General features: G+C 42.6%; 4 protein-coding genes across 6 annotated transcripts; all 4 read left to right on the forward strand.

Annotated features, from left to right (window-relative positions):
• Positions 1-408: 408 nt before the first annotated feature.
• On the forward strand, positions 409-2718 carry LOC124016143 (osteocalcin 2b). Its single transcript, XM_046331676.1, has 4 exons — positions 409-584; positions 746-949; positions 1395-1527; positions 1904-2718. The coding sequence occupies exons 1-4, from the start codon at positions 524-526 to the stop codon at positions 2004-2006; spliced, it is 501 nt and encodes a 166-aa protein (XP_046187632.1). The 5' UTR covers positions 409-523; the 3' UTR covers positions 2007-2718.
• Positions 2719-4375: 1657 nt separating this feature from the next.
• LOC124016148 (target of Myb protein 1-like) lies at positions 4376-12133 on the forward strand. Of its 3 annotated transcripts, none has more exons than XM_046331682.1 (15): positions 4376-4515; positions 6162-6246; positions 6432-6510; positions 6723-6872; positions 7425-7559; positions 7844-7999; positions 8333-8449; positions 8709-8842; positions 9340-9382; positions 9589-9724; positions 9870-9960; positions 10255-10330; positions 10849-10926; positions 11024-11063; positions 11201-12133. In XM_046331682.1, exons 1-15 carry the CDS (start codon positions 4464-4466, stop codon positions 11341-11343), a joined length of 1515 nt encoding a protein of 504 aa, XP_046187638.1. In that variant the 5' UTR covers positions 4376-4463; the 3' UTR covers positions 11344-12133. The 3 variants fall into 3 exon arrangements, with proteins under 3 accessions (XP_046187638.1, XP_046187640.1, XP_046187639.1); XM_046331684.1 differs by having other exon boundaries at positions 9888-9960; XM_046331683.1 differs by having other exon boundaries at positions 9592-9724.
• A 172-nt stretch (positions 12134-12305) lies between these two features.
• LOC124016150 lies at positions 12306-15609 on the forward strand. Its single transcript, XM_046331685.1, has one exon. It carries the CDS (start codon positions 13475-13477, stop codon positions 14207-14209), a length of 735 nt encoding a protein of 244 aa, XP_046187641.1. The 5' UTR covers positions 12306-13474; the 3' UTR covers positions 14210-15609.
• A 4914-nt stretch (positions 15610-20523) lies between these two features.
• On the forward strand, positions 20524-25634 carry LOC124015750 (mpv17-like protein). Its single transcript, XM_046331203.1, has 4 exons — positions 20524-21140; positions 21371-21441; positions 24477-24506; positions 24739-25634. Exons 1-4 carry the CDS (start codon positions 20837-20839, stop codon positions 25039-25041), a joined length of 708 nt encoding a protein of 235 aa, XP_046187159.1. The 5' UTR covers positions 20524-20836; the 3' UTR covers positions 25042-25634.
• Positions 25635-26092: the final 458 nt, after the last annotated feature.

The following is a 26092-nucleotide window of genomic DNA, read 5'->3' on the forward strand; positions in this document are numbered from 1 at the left end:
CCTATATTCATTTTCAAACCAGCACTTTTCTGTTTTTCAGACACAATATTCCTGGTAAGATGATTATGTAAGGTCCATTCTATATCAAATGTAGTAGTCCCTGTGCAATTAAAGGGGCTACATAGAAGAGGAATTCCATTTTTAGAAACCTTCTTACACATCCCTACATGTTTCATTTGACTGGTTCCGCTACATGGGTTGCGTGTACATGTATGTATGCCACATGGAGTGTGTATGTTTGTGTGGGTGTGTTTTAGCCAGTTCCAGTGCCTGTCTGGTGTGTGGGTGGTTATGTGATGAGTGTCCAGGGAAGTGGTACAAGTTGATATTCGATTCCCTAACCAATCACATAGTCTGACCATAGTGTGTATCTGATTGGGAGGAGGATGACTACAGTATATATTGACCATGGAGGGATATACAGTGAAGAAGACATTGAAAGAAGGAGAGAAAGAACCAAAGTTCTACCACTACCACTCACTGGTAGTTCAAGAAAGCAGCAAGACAACAACCCAAAAACAGCATGAAGTCTCTGACTCTCCTGACCATTTGTGCCGTTCTGTCGGTCTCTCTGTCCATGAACGGTAAGTTGGGAAAGCATATTGTGTTGTTTCATCATAACTTCTGATTGTGACAATGTATTCTGAACGAGATTAACTAACGAGAGAACTAACATGACATGTTTTATAATAAGACATAAACGCTCATACATGTTTATAATGAGCCAATTTTCTCTGTTCAACAGATCTGGCTCTTGATGTGGTTCTCGATCCTGCTCCTGATCCTGCCGCTGAACCAGCACCAGCCGCAGACTCCTCCGCATCTTCATCAGCTTCCTCCTCTTCCTCCTCGGCTTCCGACTCATCAGCCTCTGCCTCAGACTCCTCGGACTCGGACTCTTCCTCATCCTCTTCCTCGTCGTCTTCTTCAGAGTCAGCAAGTGCTGAAGGTCTGGCATCTCTAACTAACTCTAAATGGTGTCATTGCTCAGCAGTGTGCCGATATAAAGTTAACAGATACATTGATACTAGCAGATAGTGTATGCAGTATATGCAGATCTGCATAGAAACGGGAAAGAGGGTAGCCTTCTTTGTGTTTGTATTTGTAATGGTATCAGTTTAAGGAAATGTGTAAGAGTATGTGTACAGGTTTGTGTTGACGTTTACAAAAAAATGGGAAAACTGTTCATAAATATAGGCTACCGTGGCTGCTCTAAAAAAGGAAGCAAAACCACATTTGTAGTGTGTGTGTGTGTGTGTGTGTGTGTGTGTGTGTGTGTGTGTGTGTGTGTGTGTGTGTGTGTGTGTGTGTGTGTGTGTGTGTGTGTGTGTGTGTGTGTGTGTGTGTGTGTGTGTGTGTGTGTGTGTGTGTGTGTGTGTGTGTGTGTGTGTCAGCTACGGCAGAGGACCCAGCTGCAGCTACAGAGCCAGAGATGATTATGAAGAGAGACCTGGCCTCAGTGTTGCTGAGGAGGAAGAGGGCGGCTGGACCTGCAGCGGCTGCCTTCACCCTCACCCAGGTGGAGAGGTAGGCTCCAATACACTTTTAGAACTCGAAATAGTCATTTCGAGTTTGGTGTTAGAATTTGGTGTTATAATGTGTGACGTTGCAATGACACTTGGGAAAAAGTGTGTGGAATGTTAACTGCATCGTCACCGCCAAGAAGCCAAATAATCTGTTTACATTTTACCTTACACATGTTTACATTTAGGCAACACTTTTACTGTACTTCATACAAGCCAAATGACTGGAGCAAAATAGGCAGAATATCACTGCTGTTTTGTAAACAACAACAAAAAATCACATCAAACAAATTGATAAAGTACATTTATCCTACAGTTATGTGTAATTGCTGAGAAGTCAATTAACCCCAACTTTCTCTCTCTGTCTCTCTCTCGTCCAGTCTGAGTGAGGTGTGCGAGCTCAACCTGGCCTGTGAGCACATGGCGGAGACAGCAGGCATCGTTGCAGCATACGTTGCATACTATGGACCACCTCCCTTCTAAACAGACTTTTTACTATGCAACCTGGAGAGAGAGAAAATACTCTCTGCCATTTCACCATCATGAAGCTACATTCTTGAGAAGGGATCAACCACTCCCAACAGTGTCCTTATACGGGCATAGAAAACAAACACAAACAGGTTTCCTCCACGTTTTAGGGAGCAGACCAAGTTATGGGACTTTGCGAGACCAGCCACAAGTGAAATTGGTAGCTACAGTACTCGTAGTGCCGGCTGTAACTATATGTTTTGGCTAATGTAAGAAAAGGCATGTCCAATCCAAGCTTTTGTAATATTGAGGAGAAGCTAGAGAATATAGGAACTGAGTCCTGTGGTTATCGGGGCCTGATAATGTAAATTGCTCAACACAATATCACAAAGAATGGTGCTAAAACCGCAAATGTATTGTATCATAAATGTATTCATCTTTATCCGTTTTGTAGTATTAGGTAGGCTAAAGCGCACATTATCATTTATCTGCAATGTATTATAATCATACATTTTAAATGACTGTTTCCTGTTCGTAGTGTAACTTGCTGATAGTCAATACTGTCATAGATTTGTATCGATTGATTTAGTGATGATAACAATCTTCTAAGGGGGGGTTTAGAAAGAGTGAGAACATCACAGTTTGTATGCAAACTCAAACCTTGTTGATGCCACTTTGACTACTGTCTTGCACATAAGTGCTGAATAAAGTGGAGAACATTTTAATATTTTGTGTTTGGGTGTGTTTTTAAATCGCAAATTGAGTACAGTATTGGGACCTAGGCCATGTAGGCTTCTATACCAGTATGTCTCAATTGCCCTCTTTGGTATTTGTTTGAATAAGTAGTTTTTTTTATACCTAAAGACAAGATATTAACACATGAGGGTATAGCTCGCTGATTGTCATCACTGCTTCTGCAGACTGTCCACCACAGGAGGTTGGTGGCACCTTGATTGGGGAGGACGGGCTCGTGGTAATGGACGGAGAAGAATAAATGAAATGGTATCAAATACATTCAATTTGCTCTGTTCCAGCCATTATTATGAGCCGTCCTCCCTTCAAAAGCCTCAACTGCTGAGTGGGAAAAACTATTTTCATGGCACTTCGATACCGAAGTTACTAGGAAAACTTGGGCTAGGAAAACTTAACAGGTTAGGAGAATATACGTAACAGGTTAGAAGACCGAGGATAAAGGTTGGGAAAAGGGTTAGGATTAGCAAAAATGCTCTCATAACCTGCTAAGAAAATCACTTTGTATCGAAGTGCCGTGAAAAGAGTGTGTATTCTGTCCTGTCCACACATCCACTTTATAATACAGTACAGTATGTAATCCTTTTTATAACCATAGCCTGGCCTGGTGGTATTCACGTGACCGCGCGTCCACAGATCAACCTACGCTCTGTGTGAAGCTAGCCACAAGAGGGGAATTTGCGGTTTGCCTTCAAAATAAATGTCCCCCATTGAAAGTGATTCAAAACAATGCAAATCGTTGATTCATGCCATATTTGGACTAGATAATGCTAAACAAGACCGAAATGTTGTTATATACATTTTTTAAAATACAATAATTAGTTAATTTCACACCAAAAAGTTAAATTCAGTTAAAATCGCACTGTGGATGTATTAGACTTTTGAATTGCATTGGTGGCATACTTATATGCACTGTACAGCCTTACATATGGATATTGGGACCATGCAATGGGGTATCAGCCTGCTCAGTGACACTCACAGAACACAACTGTGTAGAGTTTACACAAATATTCACATCTTAGCTCTTATTGCAGGACTTGACGGATGGAAATCCCCTTTCCAGTCAGTCTATTGTGCATATTGGACATTCATATTGCACTGTACAGTGTAACCTATGGATTGTGCACCCAAGAAATGGGGTATCAGCCAACTCACTGACACTCACAGAACACAAATGTGTAGACTTTACACAAATATTTGTGTCTTAGCTCTTGCACAGTCTAATATGAATGTCCAATAGGCTGTATAGGGAGCTGATTTCCCACAGTTAAAGTGACCTAAATAAGAGCAAAGTTGTTTTCTGTGGGTGTCACCGAGTAGGCTGATACCCCATTTCAAGGGAGCCAATCTCTAGTTTAGGCTGTACATTGCATGTTAGTATGCCCCAAAGGCAATGATGTGGTCTAATACATCCACAGCGGGACTTAAATATATATGTGTTTATTGACACAAATAATGCCTTATTTCACTTAATTTTAAATTATGTAACAACATTATAACCTTGTTTAGCATTATCTCGTCCAAATATGGCATAAAGTGTTACACTGTATCTGTTTACATGACTTTCCATGGGGGACCTTTATTTTGAAGGCCACTAAAATCCACTGTTGTGGCTAATCCTCATTGTGTCTAGCGTCATACAGGTCTATTTACGAACGGGGAAATAACGGGGAACTGGGAGTGAAAAAAGTACCGTTTTGGAATTACGTCTTTGTGGAAAATATGGAGTTTCTCATAGGAAGCCCCTTCTCTTCTCCTGTTGGACAACGAATTGGTAAGTCGGGAGAAATATTGCAGAAAGTTGTTCAAAGCGGAGCTATCAAGCTAATTATCTGTCGCTCGATCTGCAACGTTGAATGACATCGCAACTTAACTTTAGAAACTTGCAAATTGTATCGACCCAGCTAGCTATTTATTTATGTTCAAACTTTTAATACATTTTGTGAAAGTTACAGGGCTGTTTTGTTATAGAGGTTCATACAGAAAAATAGGAATTGCAGTTACTTTTATTTGCTAAGTACTATATACGAACGTTAATGTGAATTTATGGCCGAGATCTGCTTTGAAAAATGTGTTCTCAAACCAATAAAATACTAGAAGCAGTCTAAACTACCCTTATCGCTCATGTGATTCGTAATCTGTGGTGACATGACAGCAATATTGACGAATCACTGATTCCAATGGGTGGGTTTAGGGGCATAGAAGTTGTTGCTTAGTTCCTTATTCAAAACCTTGGCTCACAAACCGTTTAAACTAGTCTCCATTTCAAGACTGAAATTATTATCAGCCTATAACCAATGAACATTTCACAATTTATGCCCAAAGAATTTAAATCCTAGATATCTGGTTTCTTAACTGACATAGCATTATCGCAGTCAAAGTTGGTCAACTTCCACATAATGTCTTGAAGGGCATTTATGACGTACATAAACAGATTATGTCATTGATATCAACAAACTGTCTATATCAAATGCAGATCATGTTTTTAGGTCACAGGTGTTTTGATGGAGATGTGCCATGGAAAGTTATGTCTACTGTCCAGTCTAGTGAAAGTGTTGACATCCTTGCTGACCTTACGTTCCTGACATCACACACCCACAAACTTCTCTTACTTCATCCACTTCGCCCTCTCTCACACATGGCATATATGCTTAGACTACCCCGGAGGGGTAGAAGCAGCTGACAGTCACAGTCAGTGAGTGAGTGTGAGTGTGAGAGAGAGAGAGAGAGGCTTGCTTTGGCAATGTTAACATGTGTTTCCCATGCCAATAAAGCCCCTTGAATTGAATTGAGTGGGGAAAGGTGTGGGTGCGATATTGCGAGGGAGATTAGCAGAGAATTATAAGGACCAACTCAAGAGGCCACAAAGTGGAGTGCAAAGAGGATGAAATGGGAACAAACATTCCTCAACAAATGCCATTTAGCTGAGTTTAGAACATTTGCTGGATTGTAAATACTTTCAACTGAATCATTATTCAATTAAAATCAACCAGCAATTGTTTAGAACAATTACATGTAGGCCAATGCCTGCTGAATAGATTTTGCAGTAGGCCCATGTTTACGGTCGCTAATAGGCTAGGTGGTATTCTATGTGTTATCTTGATACCGAGCTGTATTGATAAGTATCGATAATGCTGTGGTATAAAATGTGACTTTGTAGTCTGCCTATCTGCATAATCATCCATGTTGTGTGTCTATCTGCATACAGTAGGCATGATTAATCATCCATTGTTGTGTGTCTATCTGCATACAGTAGGCATGATTAATCATCCATGTTGTGTGTCTATCTGCATACAGTAGGCATGATTAATCATCCATGTTCTTTGTTGTCTGACAGTCATAATAAGAGTATAATATCATATTGTTTGTTGTCTCAGACAGTCATAATAAGAGTATAATATCTCCTGTTGATGTTGACAGAACGAGCCACCAGCGCCGCGCTGCATGCAGAGGACTGGGCCCTTAACATGGAGATATGTGACATCATCAACGAGACTGACGAAGGGTAACTATGGATGGCGTCACATTGGCCATTTTGTTTTCTATTGTGTTTTTATTGATGACAGTTTTTTTTTGTACTGCGTCATTTTCGATGTCAAACAGTTAGCGATACTGATAATATGATAACAATAAATACAGTCTTTCTGGGAATTGATGCTGGAAGTGCGTATGTGTGGTTTTCCTCCCTAGACCCAAAGATGCAGTTAGAGCCATAAAGAAGAGGATTGTTGGTAATAAGAGCTTCAGGGAGATCATGTTGGCTCTGACAGTGAGTATTATTTCAGGTCTTTCTATTCCATTTTCTGAGGATTGGAGTTCTCTTGATGGGGAATGTTGAATCATCTGGGTCTCTCACTGGGGACTCCCGAGATGGGAACTGAGTGACTTCAGGGAGTGACTGAACTAAATGGGGTTATATACAGTACATGCTGCTCAGTGTGTTCCTTGCAGTGTGTGTATTCTCAGTTGTTCCTCCTTTAGGTTCTGGAGGCATGTGTAAAGAACTGTGGCCACCGGTTCCATGTTCTAGTGGCGTCCCAGGACTTTGTGGAGGGGGTTCTGGTCCGAGCCATCCTGCCCAAGAACAACCCTCCCACCACCCTACACGACCGGGTGCTGAGCCTCATACAGGTGGGTTGCATCTCACAGGTAGAGTCTGAAATGGCATCCTTTTCCCTACGTATATAGTGCACCGCGTTTTGGGCTCTGGTGAATAGGGGGCCATTTCTGACGATCCATTTGGATCATATACAGGCACTGTACAACTCCGCTGTTTATTGTAAGTCGCTCTGGATAAGAGCGTCTGCTAAGTGACTAAATTGTAAATGTAAATGTATTGACTGTTGATTTAGCTTGGACATGATCCCACTATTGCAAGGCTGTAGAGTCCCTTGTTATAGGCTATGATGGGGTTAATGCAGTGATTTAATTATCACGTCAATCGTCTATGGTCATTCATACATAATGTAAAGTCATTGATCAATGAGAGATGACGGAGAAATTGGTTGGAATGACAACATTCATTACAAACTCGGAGCTTGATGGTTGACAAATGCACGTTTTCTCTGTTCATTCAAAAAGTATCTTTTGCTCCTCCCCTCTCAAACTCTATTCCACTCTCTATCTCTCTCACTCTCTCTCTCTCTGTCTCTATCGCTCCGTTTCTCTCTGTCTGTCTCTCAGGCGTGGGCCGATGCGTTCCGTAGCTCTCCCTCTCTGGGAGGTGTGGTCTGTGTGTACGAGGATCTGAGGAGGCGGGGCCTGGAGTTCCCTATGACCGACCTGGACGCCCTCTCCCCCATCCACACCCCCCTCAGGGTAAGGCTCATAGAGATGCTATAATTTACTGGTGATTTGTTATGTAATCCTATGGTGAACTTTGACCTTCCATGTCTGTTATCTCTGGATAGATCACTTTTTATCTTACACACACACACCGCCTTCCCACTAAACATACTCTTTACTATGCTGAGGTTCCGATAGCTCAGTTGGTTGGAGCACGATATCTGCATTTCTGCATGAGCCACGTGTGTGCTGTTTTGGATCAGATGATGTGCTAATTGGCTGTATTATTACGTGGCTCTCTTTCTGTTGTTTCCTAGAGCATTCCAGAGAACGACTCCTCTGTTACAGTGCCAGCTCCACCGCCTCAGAGTCAGACTCCCCGTGGCCCTGCTGCCTCGTCCCCTACCCAGGCTGCACTGACTGCCGTGCCCCCACAACTCAGCGACGGACCCGTCTCCATCTCTCCTGAACAGGTACTGAATAGATCATAAACGCATTACCCTTTTGATATTGTGGTAATACTCATTTTCACACAGTGTGAGTAAATACTAGCTGCAGTTAAACATTGGTTAACTGTGTTTAAAGTGTTGGTTCTGTTTAAGACCACTTTTGACTAATCTCTTCAAATTGTTGTGAAACGTGCCTAGGGGAAACGTCTGTACGTACCATCGTGGTTAAAGTGGTAATGACGACGACTCCGTAGCCTCTATGATTCTTTGCCTCCTCTCCTCATGTCTTTCCCCGAAGCCTCATTTGAGAGAGCATTGACAAAGAGCCTAAGGATGCTACTGTTGATGACCTTTCAGGCCCAGAAGCTGAGAGCTGACCTGGCTCTGGTCAGGGGGAACTTGACTGTGATGACTGAGATGTTGAACCAGTTGACGCCTGGACAGAGCCCGCAGGAGGACTCAGAGCTACTGCAGGTCTGTCTGCATGTCTTTCTTCCTCCCCTGCCTCTCTACTTCTCGCTCCATTTCTTCTTGCGTTCTCTTTCCCCGTTTATTGCCTTCATGTATTCAAATGCGCCTCTGTCATATACTCTGTATTCATATATTCAGTGTTATCAGGTAGTGAATCCTGGATGTTCTTTGACCCCCCCCCCCCATCTGCTGCACTCTCTTTTTCTCTCCTTCTCCCTCTAACCCCCCCTCCCGCCCAACCCCCCTCTGTTTGTGTGAGCAGCAGTTGTACCAGGTGTGCAGGGAGATGCAGAGCCGTGTGGTGGAGCTGATCCCCAGGCTGCTGGACGAGGGCCTCATAGAGGAGCTGCTGGTCGTCAACGATGACTTAAACAATGCCTTCCTCCGCTACGACAGGTAAGGCGTGGACACACAAACACGCTCGCACACACACACACCAGACTTGGGTTACTTATGTTCTGTGTATTTGAGTATTTAAAAAATAATGTGGCTCGAATCAACTACTTCTCTTTGAAGTATTGAAGGTATTTTCAAATACTTACTTTGAATACTATTTTCAAATACCTGTGTTGAATGCATGGGATTGTATTTGAGTCAGAGAACTACTGTATATTAGTATTTTCAAATGCATGCCAATACTTTCTAAGTGCGTTTCCAAATGCTGTACATTCCAATATTCAACTACTTGTCTTTTCAAATATCCAGGTACTTACTTCCAAATATCTTTGAAAATAATTGAAATAACCTAAATAGTATTTGAACCTAGGTTTGACACACACATACTCGGCTACTTGCAGTCAGAAAGACATTGAAAATGAGGCACATGTATTACACAGTACATAGTGTCCATGTTCTGAAGTCTGTACTTTCTCTTTTTCTCCCATGTTGTTTAGGTTTGACAGACTCAATAAGGCCCAGAGAACAGCTACAGAGCAGGTACAGTCATCTTTCATCTTTTTGTTTTTGTGTTTTACATCTAGTTCAGTAGGGCACAATGTTCAGACATAAATATATTCTGCTGACCAGACGTGTCTCACTGACGTGTACAATAAGCAGTCATTTCAGCTCTCTTTAATTGCAACGTTCAATACGCTGCACCATCCTGAACACGACCCAATGTATCCTCTCCCTCTGCCCTATAGCAGACTCCTGCCAGGGCCAACCTCATTGACCTCAGCCCTGTGCCCCAGTCCCTCAGCCAACCAGAAACCACCTCTGTGGCCGCCAGCCAACCCGCATTCAGCGCTCCCTCCAATCAGAGGCAGGCAGCCAACCACAGTGAGTGGCATCTGTTTTGCATTAAAACTCTAGGCCGGTCGGACTCCATTTCTTAATCTTAATCTCTCAGACTCTAGATCAGCACTCCTACTCTGAGGCCGTGGTCATTGAATAAGAGAAGGTGATGTTGGTTTCTGTCTCACAGCCTGTCTCTGTGCGTCAGGTGCACCAGAGGAGGATGAGTTTGACATGTTTGCCCAGACCAGGGGCAGCTCTCTGGCCGATCAGAGGAAGAGGTGAGACACCTTCACTGTGGCGCTGTAGGGTGTTCTATCAGTATACAAATATCAAAACACACCGAAGAAATGTACACCAAAGACGACTGTTATACATATTATGGTATGTAGTCCACAGGAGGTTGGTAGGCACCTTAATTGGGGAGGACAGGCTCGTGGTAATGACTGGAGCGGAATGAGTGGAATGGTATCAAATATATCAAACACATGGATTCCATTTGCTCCGTTCCAGCCATTATTATAAGCCGTCCTCCCCTCAGCAGCCTCCACTGATGTAGTCTTGTGTGTGTCCAGTATGCGGTACGAGGACCCAGGAGCAGTGGAAGGACTGGCTGGAGCCCTGGACACCAGGTTACAGGTCACTGGAGCGGTAATGTTTCTCATTCATTATCTACGGTCAACATAGCATATCCTACGGAAAGCACAGGGTAGGATATATATATATATATATATATATATATATATATATATATATATATATATATATATATATATATATATATATATATACTGACTTAAAGGCTTTCAATTTACTGTTGATTTACATTCTGAATCATACTGTTATTGCCAGCAATAAGGGTGTAACCTTCCGGAAGGGACTGTTTCGATGCAGACAACAGCAATAAGCTGTTGAAGGCCTTTAAGTCAGTATTTTTTGACCAAAAATGTCCAACATACAGTCCCAGTTATATAACAGTTCAGGAGTGACTCTATTAGCGATGATGCAGAAATGGGCTTGAATGAAAACATGCATTCACACACTGAGGCCCTGAAGACTAGACCCCGCTAGAAACATCTGCCTTGTGCCATTCTACTAAGACTCAAACCTCCCTCTGTTTCCTTTCTACCCTTCTTCTTCTTTGTTCTGTTTCTCTCCCTCCCCCTCAGATTCCTTCGTCGAAGCCTGGCCCTAAGAACTCCACCCTGGGAGACATTGACAGATGGCTGTCTGCGGACACAGAAACGGTAAGGCGGTGACTTTTTAATGTGGTGTGTTTTCTTGACGTTTCAACAAACATGAATGGGTTGCCATGAGTTGCTACGTACTTGTTTCATGTTACAGCAACCAGAGGCTGGGGACAGGGAAGGGCTGACCAGTGAGGGTAAGTCTTTTTTTCCTTCCCTTTTTAACCATCATCATTGCCAAGATCCTATTTCAGCCTGTGCCAGTAGAAATCAGTGTTGCAAAATACCCACACCATTAACTCTCTCTCGCTCTCTCGCTCTTTCTCGCTCTCAGAGTTTGACAAGTTTCTGGAGGAAAGGGCGAAGGTGGCCGACCACATTCCCTCAACACACAGCCTGCCCCCCGTCTCGTCCAGGCCCCCGCCACAATCTGCCCGGCCACAGGAGAGCTCCCATGACCAGCTTTTCTCACTCTGAGAGAACGACACACAGGTGGACACACAGGTGGACACACAGGTGGACACACAGGTGGACACACAGGTGGACACACAGGTGGACACGTAGTCCTAGCTAACACATAGGATGAATACGCACAGTGCCTTGCTACCTTTTTAATCATAGTGTTTCTACTTTCAAATTAAGATGTTTTTCAGTCTTCACTTTGTGCTGTTGCTGTATTTAAAGTCTATGACATGATGACAAGCGGTTATGCTGTGGTGGCACTTTACTTTACCTTATCAATGTGTGTGTGTGTGTGTGTGTATATATATATCACCTGAGTATGCGTGCTTGGTTACACACACACACTGCATGGTGGTATTTTTTTATTGAGTTTTTATTTAACTAGGCAAGTCAGTTAAGAACAAATTCTTATTTACAATGACTGCCTACACCGGCCTAACCCGGACTCCCAATCACAGCCGGTTGTGATAGTCTGGATTCGAACCAGGGGGTCTAGTGACGCCCCTAGTGCTGAGATGCAGTGCCTTAGACCGCTGCGCCACTCGGGAGCCCCCACTCTGGTATCACATCATTCAAAAGCCTATACACTGAGGGTGCAAAACATTAAGAATACCTTCATAATATTGACATCCCCCCCTCTCCCTCAGAACAGCGCCAATTTGTCTGGGCATGGACTCTTCAAGGTGTTGAAAGCGTTCAACAGGGTTGCTGGCCCATGTTGACTCCAATGCTTCCCACAGTTGTGTTAAGTTGAGTGGTGGACCATTGATACACACAGGAAACTGTTGAGCATGAAAAACCAAGTGTTGCAGTTCTTGACATACTCAAACCGATGTGCCTGGCACCTACTACCATACCCCATTCAAAGGCACTTAAATATTGTGTCTTGCCCATTCACCCTCTGAATGGCACACAAACACAATCCATGTCTCAGTTGTCTCAAGGCTTAAAAACCCTTCTTAAACCCGTCTCCTCCCCTTCATCTACACTGATTGAAAGTGGGTTTAACAAGTGACCTCAATAAGGGATCATAGCTTTCACCTGGATTCACCTGGTCAGTCTGTGATGGAAAGAGCAGGAGTTCTTAATGTTTTGTCCACTCGGCACAGACTTGTAAATATACACTATCTAGATTTCCTGAATACTGAGACCAGTTGAATCAATGCAGAAAGCAATATCAACCTTTAATGGAGATTCACACTTAGTTCATATACTGCACTTCAGAATTAGAATTATGTGAACTGTGTGTGTGTGTGTATATATATATATATATGAAGCCTAGTATTATGAATGAAAATAAAATATTGATATTTGAAAACAATAGTACAGTATTATTATTTATTTTAGTGAAACCTCAGTCTTGATACGGTATGTAGTTGTGGCTTTGACCATGAGGTGATTCCAGTAACCGTAAATGAAAGGGGCTCTTGTCCTGACGAACATATTTGGTCTGGGTTGCCAGTTTATGTTTCAGTCTCTGACACTCTGGGTGAGCCACACGCTGCAGATACTAGTTATGTTTGACGTAGCGGGAACTTGTGTGATTATGACCTCTCCTGACCACAGGGTTTCTCTCCTGTTCCTAGTAGCCTACTGGAGCTACATACATGGGATGGTATGAGGAATGATCAACTGTTTCCAGTACTGTAAGGCCGTTGTGATAAAATGAAGGTCAACAACTCACGCCTTTCCACCACGCTTCTCACCACTACAAACCATCCCCACTAGCGTTGTCTCTCTCCTTTCCTGCCTGTGGTGTTTCAGCACGAGGTCTTTGACTGAGTGATCATACCAGAGAGAGAGAGACGGTGTGGACAGTATCGCCTGTTCCAGCCATAGCTGATAAAATCCCTGTTGTTCAGGTGATAAGAGAGACTCCTCCCAGCTCCTACTTTATTGACATAAGCTCTATTTGTGTATTATTGTGTCCTTGTTCAAGGATGTGTGCACTGATACACTGACTGTGTGGGTTCGTGAAGACTCCAAAACAACCATGTATTATGAGAGGAAGACGGAGAAACCACATTAGACTTGCTAGTGGAGAGGAGCCAGTGAAGTGGGACTGTCCTTTGTACCTATTGAGTCAATGCCCTAGGCCTACTACAACTGTGCTTGACTTCACTTTAGACATCCATTCTTTGGAAAAATGGATGTATTGATCAATTGGTTAAGGAGCGTTTTACTGTGCTGGACATATCTGGTTGTCTTTCTCACCAGTGCAACTTTAATGATTCCCAACCAGGAGCAGGTGCGCAGTGAAATCCCTATGGGCCGAAAGGACACAGATTTCGATGATGTATCCTTTCTACGGACCAGATCAAGTAGTTTCGTATCTTCCTCGCAGCTGATTCGGCCATATTCACTCTCGATGAATGAGGAGGATTACCATTACGCTCCGAAACCCAAACACCTGCGGCACAACCGGCTCCTGCGCATTTTGGGCTCGTCTTTTGATCCGTTCTGGATGTCCATAGAACGCCCAGCCGAAGCAAGGGTCGACACCGATGCATCTGGTGGTCAAACTGCGTCTCGTGGTGACCTGCCCGCGTATCCCGCCTTAACAAACTACACCACTAAGGAGGGGTTCAACTTCGGCGCGTCTCCAGAGCTGACAGAGGGTGCAGCGCGCTACCAACGAAAACTACAAAACGACGCAGAGGATTTGGACTTGAGTGAACTTCCTGCAGACGTTGCCAGCACTCTGCGTGATTGGCTGGTCCGCTCGGCCACCTGTGGAATGCGCTACCAGTGGGTAAAATTAGCTCCAGTGTTCTGGCCCCGCTGGTTACGCCACACCGATTGCGAAAAATCTGGTGGCTCGCGCGGAGTTGCTCTTTCCCCAGCGGGATGGCATGCCGGCAGGCCCAAACCACACAGATAAAGATACTGGCCTGGCACTGCTGGAGCAGCGAAGAGAGAGGCGGGGATGGGTTAAGAGAGATGGCCGGGATCGACAGGGGGACTGTGGTGGTGGGGACAGGTGTTGCAGGCAGAAAGTGTTTGTGGAGGCAGGTGCCTTATCCTGTGGTTACAGCGTGTAAATGTTCATGCAAATAGTTTTATTTGATCACTGTTAATCACGAACATGTAACCTATTTGGGATTGACCGATATTCAGGTGAGAATTTATTTGAACATCTGATTGTCAATGTAGGCTTACGACAATTTGTTTTGCAATTTATTATCAAGTATTGTTTGTCCAGCCTTAAATATGATACCTGTATACAATTCATTCACTTGGGTTTCGTAATAAACTTGTTTTCATTACTATGAAACGAAGCTATTGGACGAAAATTGAAAAAACTTGGTGTTTCCAACCAAAGTGTTTTAATGTGGGTTTTTTTTAGGTGGACGTTTTATTTTTTGATGAGATTTCACATTTTGCAGCCTTTTTCATTTCTGTTACACAGGATAGCCTACTGTGACGGAAAGAGGTGAAGAATACCACGCTGTACTTCAGCTCTGAATGTATTTTATTTATTGTCAACGCGCGCCATCTAGTGGTAATGTAATACAAACGGGTCAATGTCGATTATTGAGTAAATTATTGGACTCTTAATTTTGTGTTTCAAATACATTTTACATTGACTGCTATTTACACCGCTTGTGTTGCTTGTATTTCTCGATGTATCGTTCTTATTTGTGACTTAGCCGTTTTAAGCCCAGTTATTGCCGTTTTAGTTTAGTTTTCCGTAGGGAAAGCTTGTGTAACTGTTTTTACTGCTCTCCCGGTTACACCTTGGATGAAATATGGATGATTCTACATCCATCCAAGGGTCTTCTTGGGTCGATTGTTACCTTGATTAGTATTGAATTAATGCTGTGCTCTACAGTAGCCAGCTCCATCCATGTGTTCAAATGAATTGCCTGTTAGCTCTCTGCTCACTGGTTCCAGAGCTAATGATGGCCTGTCTTACAGAGAAAGCTCATCAGAGTGTTCCTGACTCTTCAGGAGCAAGGCATACTGCCAAACTACATCACTGTCAATCACATGAGAAAGCCTTCCTGAAGAAGTGAGCGAAACCTCAAGTTTCACCGACTCCAGTACAGTATGATGCACACAAATATATAGACCGATAGATAGATAGGCCCACGGGGATAGACATCGAAACATAAGAGTGATTGATGCAAGTTGTATGTCTTGTGTATAAATGGCAGAATGGAGAGACATCCACGTCATTGAGCTGTTGAGTAGATACTGTATATACAGTGCCTTGCGAAAGTATTCGGCCCCCTTGAACTTTGCGACCATTTGCCACATTTCAGGCTTCAAACATAAAGATATCAAACTATTTATTTTGTGAAGAGGTCGCTTGTTGTTGATTCTTTTGTGAAGAATCAACAACAAGTGGGACACAATCACAATCATGATACGTAGAATGTATGCACACATGACTAAGTCGCTTTGGATAAAAGCGTCTGCTAAATGGCATATATAAGTGGAATGACATTTATTGGATATTTCAAACTTTTTTAACATATCAAAAACTGAAAAATTGGGCGTGCAAAATTATTCAGTGACCGAGCTGAGAAGGATGTATGAAGACCAAGAGGACAGACTGAAACGGAAATACAAAACAGATTTGAAGGAAAAGGAAGAACAGCTGAAGAAGTATAGAGAAGAAAAAGCCTAAAGAAAGGTTGATGAAGAGGACAAGTAGCAGTCAACTACCCCCCCCCTACTCCCCTCCCCCAGTAGTAAGTATGATAAGTTTAAAATTGCTTCTAAAGTTATTAATTTCCACTTTGACATTTCAGACTAGATTTGCCCAAAGGAAAAATGTATCAACCACTACAGAACTGTCCTTAAAAAATAATCCACGTAATAATTCACATTTCCTATTGCTGCAGGTTTATTTTCCTGCTGTAGCAAACTGGCTCAAATTAAGATCCTACATCTGTAACGGTGATCTGATTCATGATCTGTCTCTGTGTGTGTGTTTATTCTTTGAAGTAAGCACAGAGAAGAGGACAGGTCGGTAATGGCTGACCATCAGAAGGTGGACCTACAGGCCGTCAAGCAAGGATACAGGGAAGAGGCCTTGTCTGTGTTGGGCCACTACGTCAAACCACTAATAGTGATTATGACTGCTGTAGTGGGGGCACTCATGGGAGCAGTTGCAGGTGCAGAACATGGAACACTTGGCGCATGTACTGGTATTCCTATAGGCATTATTTTTGCTGTTCTTGTGAGTTATGCTGTCCGTGGAGCCGCCACAGCAGCAAGGGATATTTCCATCGCAGTCAAAGCCGAGGGAAATGAAAGCCAGAGGAGAGAAGGGGGAGCAGGCTTCTTCTTAGATTCTCCAAAATCTAAAAGATTTGATAACGATCAGTGACACTCTTTTGAATGTCAACACTATTCTATTGCTACAGTGTGTAGTGTATGGACTGTGCTGTATGGACTCTCATGGTTCACCTGACTTGACTGGCTGACCCCAGTGAAGAGACAGGACAGACTGCCCAGCAAACCGGGAACATACCCAGAACATAAGAAAGGGTTTTTATACAAAATTAGGACGTTCTCCTAACATTCACAAAAACGCACAACATCTGTAACAACCACCATTCCCCAAACAACATTCTCGTTATGTTCCCTGGTAATGTAATAACACAATGTTCCAGCAATGTTTTTTTGAACATACTGCTGCAACAAAATGTATGTGCAGCGTTCTGGGAATGTTCTTGCAACATCAGGCAAATGTTTATACAAACATTGTATAATCATCAGCACGACTGGACAGTTTTTGTGTTATGATAACATTTGCCGCAACCTAACAAATGTTCTGGGAGTTTTCAGAGAAACAATTTTGGTTTGTTAGACGCTCTTTCTCTCTCACTCTCTCTTGCTCGCTCTCTCTTTCTCACTCTCACTCTCTCTTGCTCGCTCTCTCTTTCTCTCTCTCACTCTCTCTCTTGCTCGCTCTCTCTTTCTCTCTCTCACTCTCTCTCTTGCTCGCTCTCTCTCTCTCGCGCCCCTCTCTCTCTCTCTCTCTGTGTGTGTGTGTGTGTGTCGCTGTGTGTGTGTGTGTGTGTGTGTGTGTGTGTGTGTGTGTGTAACTGATGGTTGTTATTGTGTGGGGGTGAATGTCTGCACCCTTTGCGACCTGATGGATTGTGTTGATCTGAGTCCTACTATACTTTTATCTGGTGTAGTCATGTTATCCAGTAGCTGTAGATGTACATCAGTAGTAGAATATTTCTGTGCAAACAGCAAGGGCATTTACTCAAACGAAAGGGCAGTTTGCTCTGGATTTACTCTGACAGCCGCAGAAGAGAAGGGATGGTAGCAGACTTGAGAACTTCGGAAGACATGAATCATATTCTTCTCAGCTTTTTAAATGATCACTGTTCAAGAATTTCACAGAGACACATTTAACATACAGCACAGTAGGCTTGAGCACGAATGCATATATTTCAGTGAATTAAATAAACAAATGTGAGATGCAATGAAAAAAAGTGATATATTGTAAGGATGAATTCAAAACGGTTCTGTTTTCATATTGTACTTTATTTCAAAACTGTATCAACACAGAATATCCTCTGTTGACCCACCGTTTTCTCATACTGTATTTGTTCAATCAAAAGTCTGCACTGAGGCGCTCACTAAACCAACCTTATTACAGTGTACCTCACCCTGGTACCCAGCTAACCAGGAGATTTTTGCACTGAAAATTCTATTCTATATTTAATTAATCTTTAACATGATTTATTGAGCGATAAATGTTTTTTCTTTTTGTTATTTCTGATATAAAAATGTAAAAACACAAATCCTAGTAAAGAAGCCTATGTGTCATTGTTTGAATGTTTCCTCTAAACTAAATTTTCATATTATGATTGTTTAAATTAACACATTCACTGACAATATGTCACAGACGTGTTTAATATGTTATATGTATTTCTACTCGATTAGAGGCGAGGCCGTTATGTCAAGCTTATTAAAGAGTAGTGATACAAGCAAGAGCATTATGCGGGTTTCTTCTTTTTTTCTCATCTGACAATGTTTTTTAAAATTATATACATAATCAGAATTGTTTTTGTTTTTTTAAAGAAAATATACTCTAACCAAAAATGTAGAAGAACACATGCGCAGCTTGCTCCTCACATTGCGCTGCAACACAATTCTGGATCTTGAACATCTGTTGGTCATACTATTATTCAAATTCATGCTCAAACCTGTATGATAATCTCAAAAAGTCTTTGGCACCTGCACGGATCGAAAGGTGAAATATCGAGCACAGGATTATAGGGCACTGGTGTAATGAGGACAAAACAAAGAAACATGGCACGCAAGGAAGAGGCTGACAGCAGGCCATAAACAGCAACCACTGGTAAGAAGATATAAAGGGGGGGAAATTAGATTAAACATGGGAGGGGGTGGTCAAAACATGGTGGAGTCTGGGGGTCATAGTGGGGGTCGAAACATAGCTGAGTCTAGGGGTCATGGTGGAGGGGTCGAAACATAGCTGAGTCTAGGGGTCATAGTGGAGGGGTCGAAACATAGCTGAGTCTAGGGGTCATAGTGGAGGGTCGAAACATAGCTGAGTCTAGGGGTCATAGTGGTGGGGTCGAAACATAGCTGAGTCTAGGGGTCATAGTGGAGGGGTTGAAACATAGCTGAGTCTAGGGGTCATAGTGGTGGGGTCGAAACATAGCTGAGTCTAGGGATCATAGTGGAGGGGTCAAAACATAGCTGAGTCTAGGGGTCATAGTGGTGGGGTCGAAACATAGCTGAGTCTAGGGATCATAGTGGAGGGGTCAAAACATGGCTGAGTCTGGGGGTCATAGTGGAGGGTCAACATGGAAACCTGAATTGAAGAGGCGGGGAAGGTGCGTACGGGTTGCTCCCCCCAACTGTGCATATGAATTAATGACACTAGATAAATACAGAGGTAAAGTTACAATAAATCCCAACTAAAATGGCTTGGGGAAACTCCCTGAGCTCTGCATAGAAACGTTGTTCTGTTGAAACAGACCAATAATGATGGATGAGTACTGCAATCAATCAATCAAATTAATTATATATTATTTCTTCATAAAGCCCTTTTTACATCAGCAGTAGTCACATGGTGCTTTACAGATGCCCAGTCTAAAACCCCAAAGAGCAAGCAATGCAGATGTCAGGCCCTGACCTTAGAGAGCCTTTTTATGTCTCCATTTTGGTTTGGTCATGGTGGGATTTGGGTGGGCATTCTATGTTCTGATTTCTATGTTTTGTGTTTCTATGTTTTGGCCAGGTATGGTTCTCAGTCAGGGACAGCTGTCTATCGTTGTCTCTGATTGGGAATCATACTTAGGCAGCCTTTTTCACTTTTGTTATTGTGGGAAGTTATCTTTGTTAGTGGCACTATAGCCCTTGTAAGCTGCACGGTCGTGTCCTAGTTTTGTTGGCGACATTCATATAAAATAAAATGTACGCTCATCACGCTGTGCTTTAGTCCACTTCTTCAGACGGTCGTGACAGAAGAAGCAGAAGCACAGTGGGCAGAAAAGCAGGCTCAGATGGTTGCCAGTCCTATTCTGGCTGTACCATTATAAACATAATTTATATTAATACAGTACTTTCTGTAGTCATGTATGTTGTCTGTGTTTTTCCCCCCCATTTTAAGTGACTGATGATGCAGAAGACACGTTTAAGAGGCTAAAACAGAACCAGGAACTATATGAGCTGAAAACAGAACTGAACAGAACCAGGAACTAAATGAGCTGAAAGCAGACCTAAACACAACCAGGAACTAAATGAGCTGAAAGCAGAGGTGGACATGAAAAAGCAATACGAGCTGAAAGCAGAGGTGTGCAGAAGCAGTAAGATCCGAAAGATGAGTTTGAATGACTGTTTCAGGAACAGAAGGAGAGGAAAGTAAAGATTAGCAAAGTCACTATGCAGAATATTTCCGTTTTTTGTAACTATTTAATCGTGAAGTTCCTACTGTCTATATTTTTATTCTGCACATTTTACAGTGGAGACTGGTGTAGTATAACATTGAACATTTTTATAACATTTAAGATAAAATCCTATTCTATTATAAAGGTTGTATAATAAAGATAGCATCTTTAAATGATCGCCTGCTTGAGATCTGTGTGCAGGACTGTAATACAGTAGCCAATAAGCTCCTCCTGAATATGGCGTCTTTCTGCTCTGATTTACGTCACGGGGGGCGTTCCCATTTTATGCAGAATTCAGTGCGGCGCTATGGTGTCACTTGACGTTTCGGATTTTACGCACGAAACCTCTCTGCTGGTTTCACCACAAGTATTATGCTCTTGCTTTACGTTCATTTAGCCTAGGCTTATTTTATGAAATTCGTTGATATTTTGTCAAAATATAATCGTATTGAAATGTATGTTACATTCGAAATGCGATAGGCCTATATGTTAGTGACAGATGATACCAAATGGTATTTTCAGACAGAAGACGGCGAAGAACATCCTACCATCATACTGCTTGATATCGACCTCGTTTTATTCATCATATTCTATTCAAGTTGCTGTATTCTGATGTCGACAATATGAGAAAGGCATTCATAAAACACGTCAAAAGGTTTCCGTGGCTAACCAACGTAACCCTTTACGGTTGCCTGTTTGCCGGCGGGGATTTCGTTCACCAGTTGTTCTCGCGCAATGAAAAAATGGACTGGAGGCACACACGCAATGTGGCAGTGGTCGCTTTCAGTTTCCATGGCAACTTTAACTTCTTCTGGATGCGGTTTTTGGAGCGCAGATTTCCCGGGAATTCGGTCAGGATGGTTGTGCGTAAACTTTTCTTGGACCAGACCACAGCCGCCCCTCTGGCCACTAGTGTATTCTACACAGGTTAGTCAGAGCGACCGAGAACAAAGTTCACTCTATCTGTCTGTATGTAGGCCTAACTGAGGTCACGTGGAAGACTTGAACAGATGTGAGCTCCATATATGACACATCGGATATTTCAAACCTACTAATGTTGGTTTAAACCAAATAAAGTAGCCATTCAAGTCAATTGTTGTCTCTAAATGTAGGCTAATAGATATTTGACTAAACACACTGAGCGGTGTTCTCCCTAGGGGTGAGTTTCTTGGAGGGCAAAGAGGACATTTTCCAGGACTGGAGGGAGAAGTTCCTGAATACATATAAGGTGAGTCTATAGTCTGAAGAGAAATTCCAATCATGGGCCCTGTTTTACTGGTCAGTCAGTTGGTTAGGAATAAACCCTGCCACTACTCAGTAGCGATGCGCAAGTTGACTTATAACCCGCTGTACCGACTATGTCATGCGTGATGATTGTGAGGCGCTATACAAATTCGATAGTCACAAGACGGGGACTTTAAATAAGGAAGTTCAAGGGAACTATAGCCTCCTGTTCAGATGGGTTAAATGGAAGCTGAGCTCGGGGCGGGAGGTAGCCTAGTGGTTAGAGCGTTGGACTAGTAATTGAACGGTTGCGAGCTCGAATCCCCGAGATAACAAGGTAAACATCTGTCGTTCTACCCCTGAATATGGCACTATTCCTAGGCCAATTTTGAAAATAATATTTTTTTTCTCTACTGACTTGCCTGGTTAATTAAAATTCAAATCTGGCTGATCTTGGGTCTATAACCTCCAGTGGTTGAAAAAGTACCCAGTTGTCTTTACTTGAGTAAATATTTACTTGATTAAAATTGTTTGGTTTAGAATATACTTAAGTGTAAATGTAGTTACTTAAATAAAAGTATAAATAATTTCAAATTCCTTTTAATAAGCAAACCAGATAGCACCATTTTCTTTTTTCTATTTATTTACAGATAGCCAGAGGCACACTCCAATATTCTAACATCATTTACAAATGAAGCATGTGTGTTTAGTGAGTCCGCCAGATCAGAGGCAGTAGGGATGACCATGACTTATTCTGTTGATAAGTGCGTGAATTTGACCGTTTTCCTGTTCTGCTAAGCATTCAAAATTGAATGAGTACTTTTCAGTGTCAAGGCAAATTTATGGAGAAAAAATACATTATTTTCTGTAGGAATGTAGTGAAGTAAAAGTGAAAGTAGTCAAAACTATAAATAGTAATGTAAAGTACAGATGCACCAAAAAAACTATATAAGTACTACTTTCAAGTATTTTTACTTAAGTACTTTACACCACTGATAACCTCTCACATAGCCTTAATATTAACTACTGCAGAATAATGTTTTCTTGCAGTAAAATAATACACCAAATGTAGGCAAAATGTTGACTTGGGGACAGAAGTGGAGAAATATGATTTATTTTTTTCAGCATCTTGAGAGAATGTGAATGCTCAGTTAGATATCATCTGTAGAGGTGGTATCTTCATCAGCGTCATAAAATCGTAATATTTCAACCACATAAAATATGCAAGCCTAACTGCAATCTTATTAGAAACATGTTGGGTCATTTTCACAGCTTTCTATTTCCTTACAACCAGTCAAACTGATTCCATTTGGACATTCTGCACAGAAGATCTTTCCCATTTAGTTTTTTTGTTGAGTTATTGCGTTTTCTCCCCGGTTGCTAAACATCTTTGCTCCGTGAAAGAAGATGACAGAGAGAACCTTACTGATGTCAACTAGATTGAAGCATTCATTCTATCGATTTATGACATTCTGGTGAGCAAGGATTTATTTAGTCTTCTAGGGCAACATATAATGACAGAAGAGAAGCTGGATGTATCTAATTATAGACATGTTGACTAACAAATAGCCTACCAAGATGTCGAAAATTATTAGCACAAACATATCTAAACTATGCAAAAGAAAATCCTGCACAAACTGTCCAAAAATTGACTGTAGCCTACAACGCATTTTCTATATTTGCGTTTTAGATTTTCACTTAATCACATATAGTCATCCCCCCTTGTTTTTTATTTTTTTTATTTATTTTTTTTTTTGGGGGGGGGGGAGTACTTTTCACCCTTTTTTCGCCCCAATTTCGTGATATTCAATTGGTACTTAAAGTCTTGTCCCATCGCTGCAACTCCCATACGGACTTGGGAGGTGACGGTCGAGAGCCATGCGTCCTCTGAAACACGACCATGCCAAGCCGACCTGCTTCTTGACACACTGCTCGCTTAACCCGGAAGCCAGCCGCACCAATGTGTCGGTGGAAACACCGTACAACTGACGAAAGTAAAAATAAGGCAAAGTTACATTTATGCAGAATATTTCCGTTGGCATGCAAGGAAGAGGCTGACAGCAGGCCATAAACAGCAACCACTGGTAAGAAGATATAAAGTGGGTGAAATTAGATTGAAACATGGCTGAGTCTGGGGGTCATAACGGGGGGTCGAAACATAGCTGAGTCTAGGGGTCATAGTGGGGGGTTGAAACATAGCTGAGTCTGGGGGTCATAGTGGGGGGTCGAAACATAGCTGAGTCTAGGGGTCATAGTGGGGGGTTGAAACATAGCTGAGTCTGGGGGTCATAGTGGGGGGTCGAAACATAGCTGAGTCTAGGGGTCATAGTGGGGGGTTGAAACATAGCTGAGTCTGGGGGTCATAGTGGGGGGTCGAAACATAGCTGAGTCTAGGGGTCATAGTGGGGGGTCGAAACATAGCTGAGTCTAGGGGTCATAGTGGGGGGTCGAAACATAGCTGAGTCTAGGGGTCATAGTGGGGGGTCGAAACATAGCTGAGTCTAGGGGTCATAGTGGGGGTTGAAACATAGCTGAGTCTAGGGGTCATAGTGGGGGTTGAAACATAGCTGAGTCTGGGGGTCATAGTGGAGGGTCGAAACATAGCTGAGTCTGGGGGTCATAGTGGGGGAGTCGAAACATAGCTGAGTCTGGGGGTCATAGTGGGGGGGTCGAAAAATAGCTGAGTCTAGGGGTCATAGTGGAGGGGTCGAAACATAGCTGAGTCTAGGGGTCATAGTGGGCGGTCAACATGGAAACCTGAATTGAAGAGGCGGGGAAGGTGCGTACGGGTTGCTCCCCCCAACTGTGCATATAAATTAATGACACTAGATAAATACAGAGGTAACGTTACAATAAATCCCAACTATTGTGGCTTGGGGCAACTCCCTGAGCTCTGCATACAAACGTTGTTCTGTTGAAACAGACCAATGATGATGGATGAGTACTTCAATCAATCAAATTATTGTCTTAGACGGCCCAAAGTCTAAAAACATGGACGAAGTCTGATCTTGTAATGGTTGCTATGCTTTTCTCTTGCAGACTGGACTCATGTTCTGGCCATTCATGCAGGTAAATGACTGTCTTTGTATAATCATATCTTAATGTATCTGAAAGCCTTGAACACGCACATCCTGTCCACCCAGTACTACTAACTTGAACAATGCCAATCATTACGGTTTCATGGTATATTTACTGTGTCCCATGAACATTTACAAATGTACAATGAACAAGACTTTGTTTTCTCACCTACCTCCCACTCTTCCTCCTCTCCCCTCATCTCTTCCTTACCCCTCTCTCCTAGTTCCTGAACTTTTCCATGGTGCCTCTGTACATGCGGACCACCTTCACAGGGTGCTGTGCCTTCGTCTGGGCCACCTTCCTGTGTTTCTCACGTCAGAGTGGGGACGGCACGGCTGACGCCGCCCTCGCATGGATGTTTACTCCAAAACAGGATACGACGACAGAGCCTGAAGCGGAGAATCTCGGGCCCAAAGTGGACCAGACAGGGCCAAAAGTGGACCAGACAGGGCCCAAACTAGACACAGAAGGACCCAAACCGGAGAACCCAAGCCCCAAAGAGGAGACAACAAACACCCACTGTTAAGCAGGACGACCAAGCACGAACAAAGGAGGTGGAGGCTAGTTTGAACAAGGGCACACAAACTGACACAACACCCAGCCAGGAGAAGGGACCACAGACAAGCACGGACTCAAAAATGAATCTCTGGTAGATTCTAGTTCTATAGAACCTTCAGATAAGAATACTGTCTATGTATGAATCTTATATCTCAAAATGTTCTCATCTTGAAACGTTCAATTCCAATGTGCTATGCTACTGCACAAGATATATATATATATATGCCATTTAGCGGACGCTTTTATCCAAAGCAACTTACAGTCATGTGTGCATACATTCTACGTATGGGTGGTCCCGGGAATTGAACCTACTACCCTGGCGTTACAAGCGCCATGCTCTACCAACTGAGCTACAGAAGGACCACCAAGATGTCAGCAGGGTGTAACGTATTGCTATACAAAGGGGCTTTGTATTTATTGAATTTGTTATTGATAACAATTGGGATCCATCATTCTTAAACACACCATACTTTAACATAGAAGTGCTTGTACTACTGCACCTATCTTCCCCTTTCTCCATCTCTCTCTCTGTATCTCTCTCTCTCTCTCTCTCTCTCTCTCTCTCTCTCTCTCTCTCTCTCTCTCTCTCTCTCTCTCTCTCGCCCCCTCTTGACAGACAACTTGTAAAAATCAGTGTGTTGTACAATGTAGGCTATTTTAAATGTTCTGCTCTTATCTCTGAAGTCTGAAGGAATGAGTATGCATTTCTAATTGGCATTGAGTTATAGTGATACACGAATCTGGTTATTTATTTGTTTGCAATATTTCCTATCTCCTGTCAAACATCACATATTTCTAATCTATAGTGGTAGATATATATGCTCGATATAGATTTTTGCTTGATATTATTATCCGTTAAAAAATGTTTGAAAAGATTATCCATTGCACGTCCTGAATGAACATAACTCTGAAGTGGCTCCTACGCAGATGATATTCACATCACAGATCTGCTTCCCCAAGCAGACATCTGTGTCCACCCTCCTCCTCCTCCTCCTCCTCCTCCGACTTCTTCTGTCAAG

Source organism: Oncorhynchus gorbuscha, linkage group LG26, assembly GCF_021184085.1.
Source record: "Oncorhynchus gorbuscha isolate QuinsamMale2020 ecotype Even-year linkage group LG26, OgorEven_v1.0, whole genome shotgun sequence".
NCBI lineage: Eukaryota > Metazoa > Chordata > Actinopteri > Salmoniformes > Salmonidae > Oncorhynchus > Oncorhynchus gorbuscha.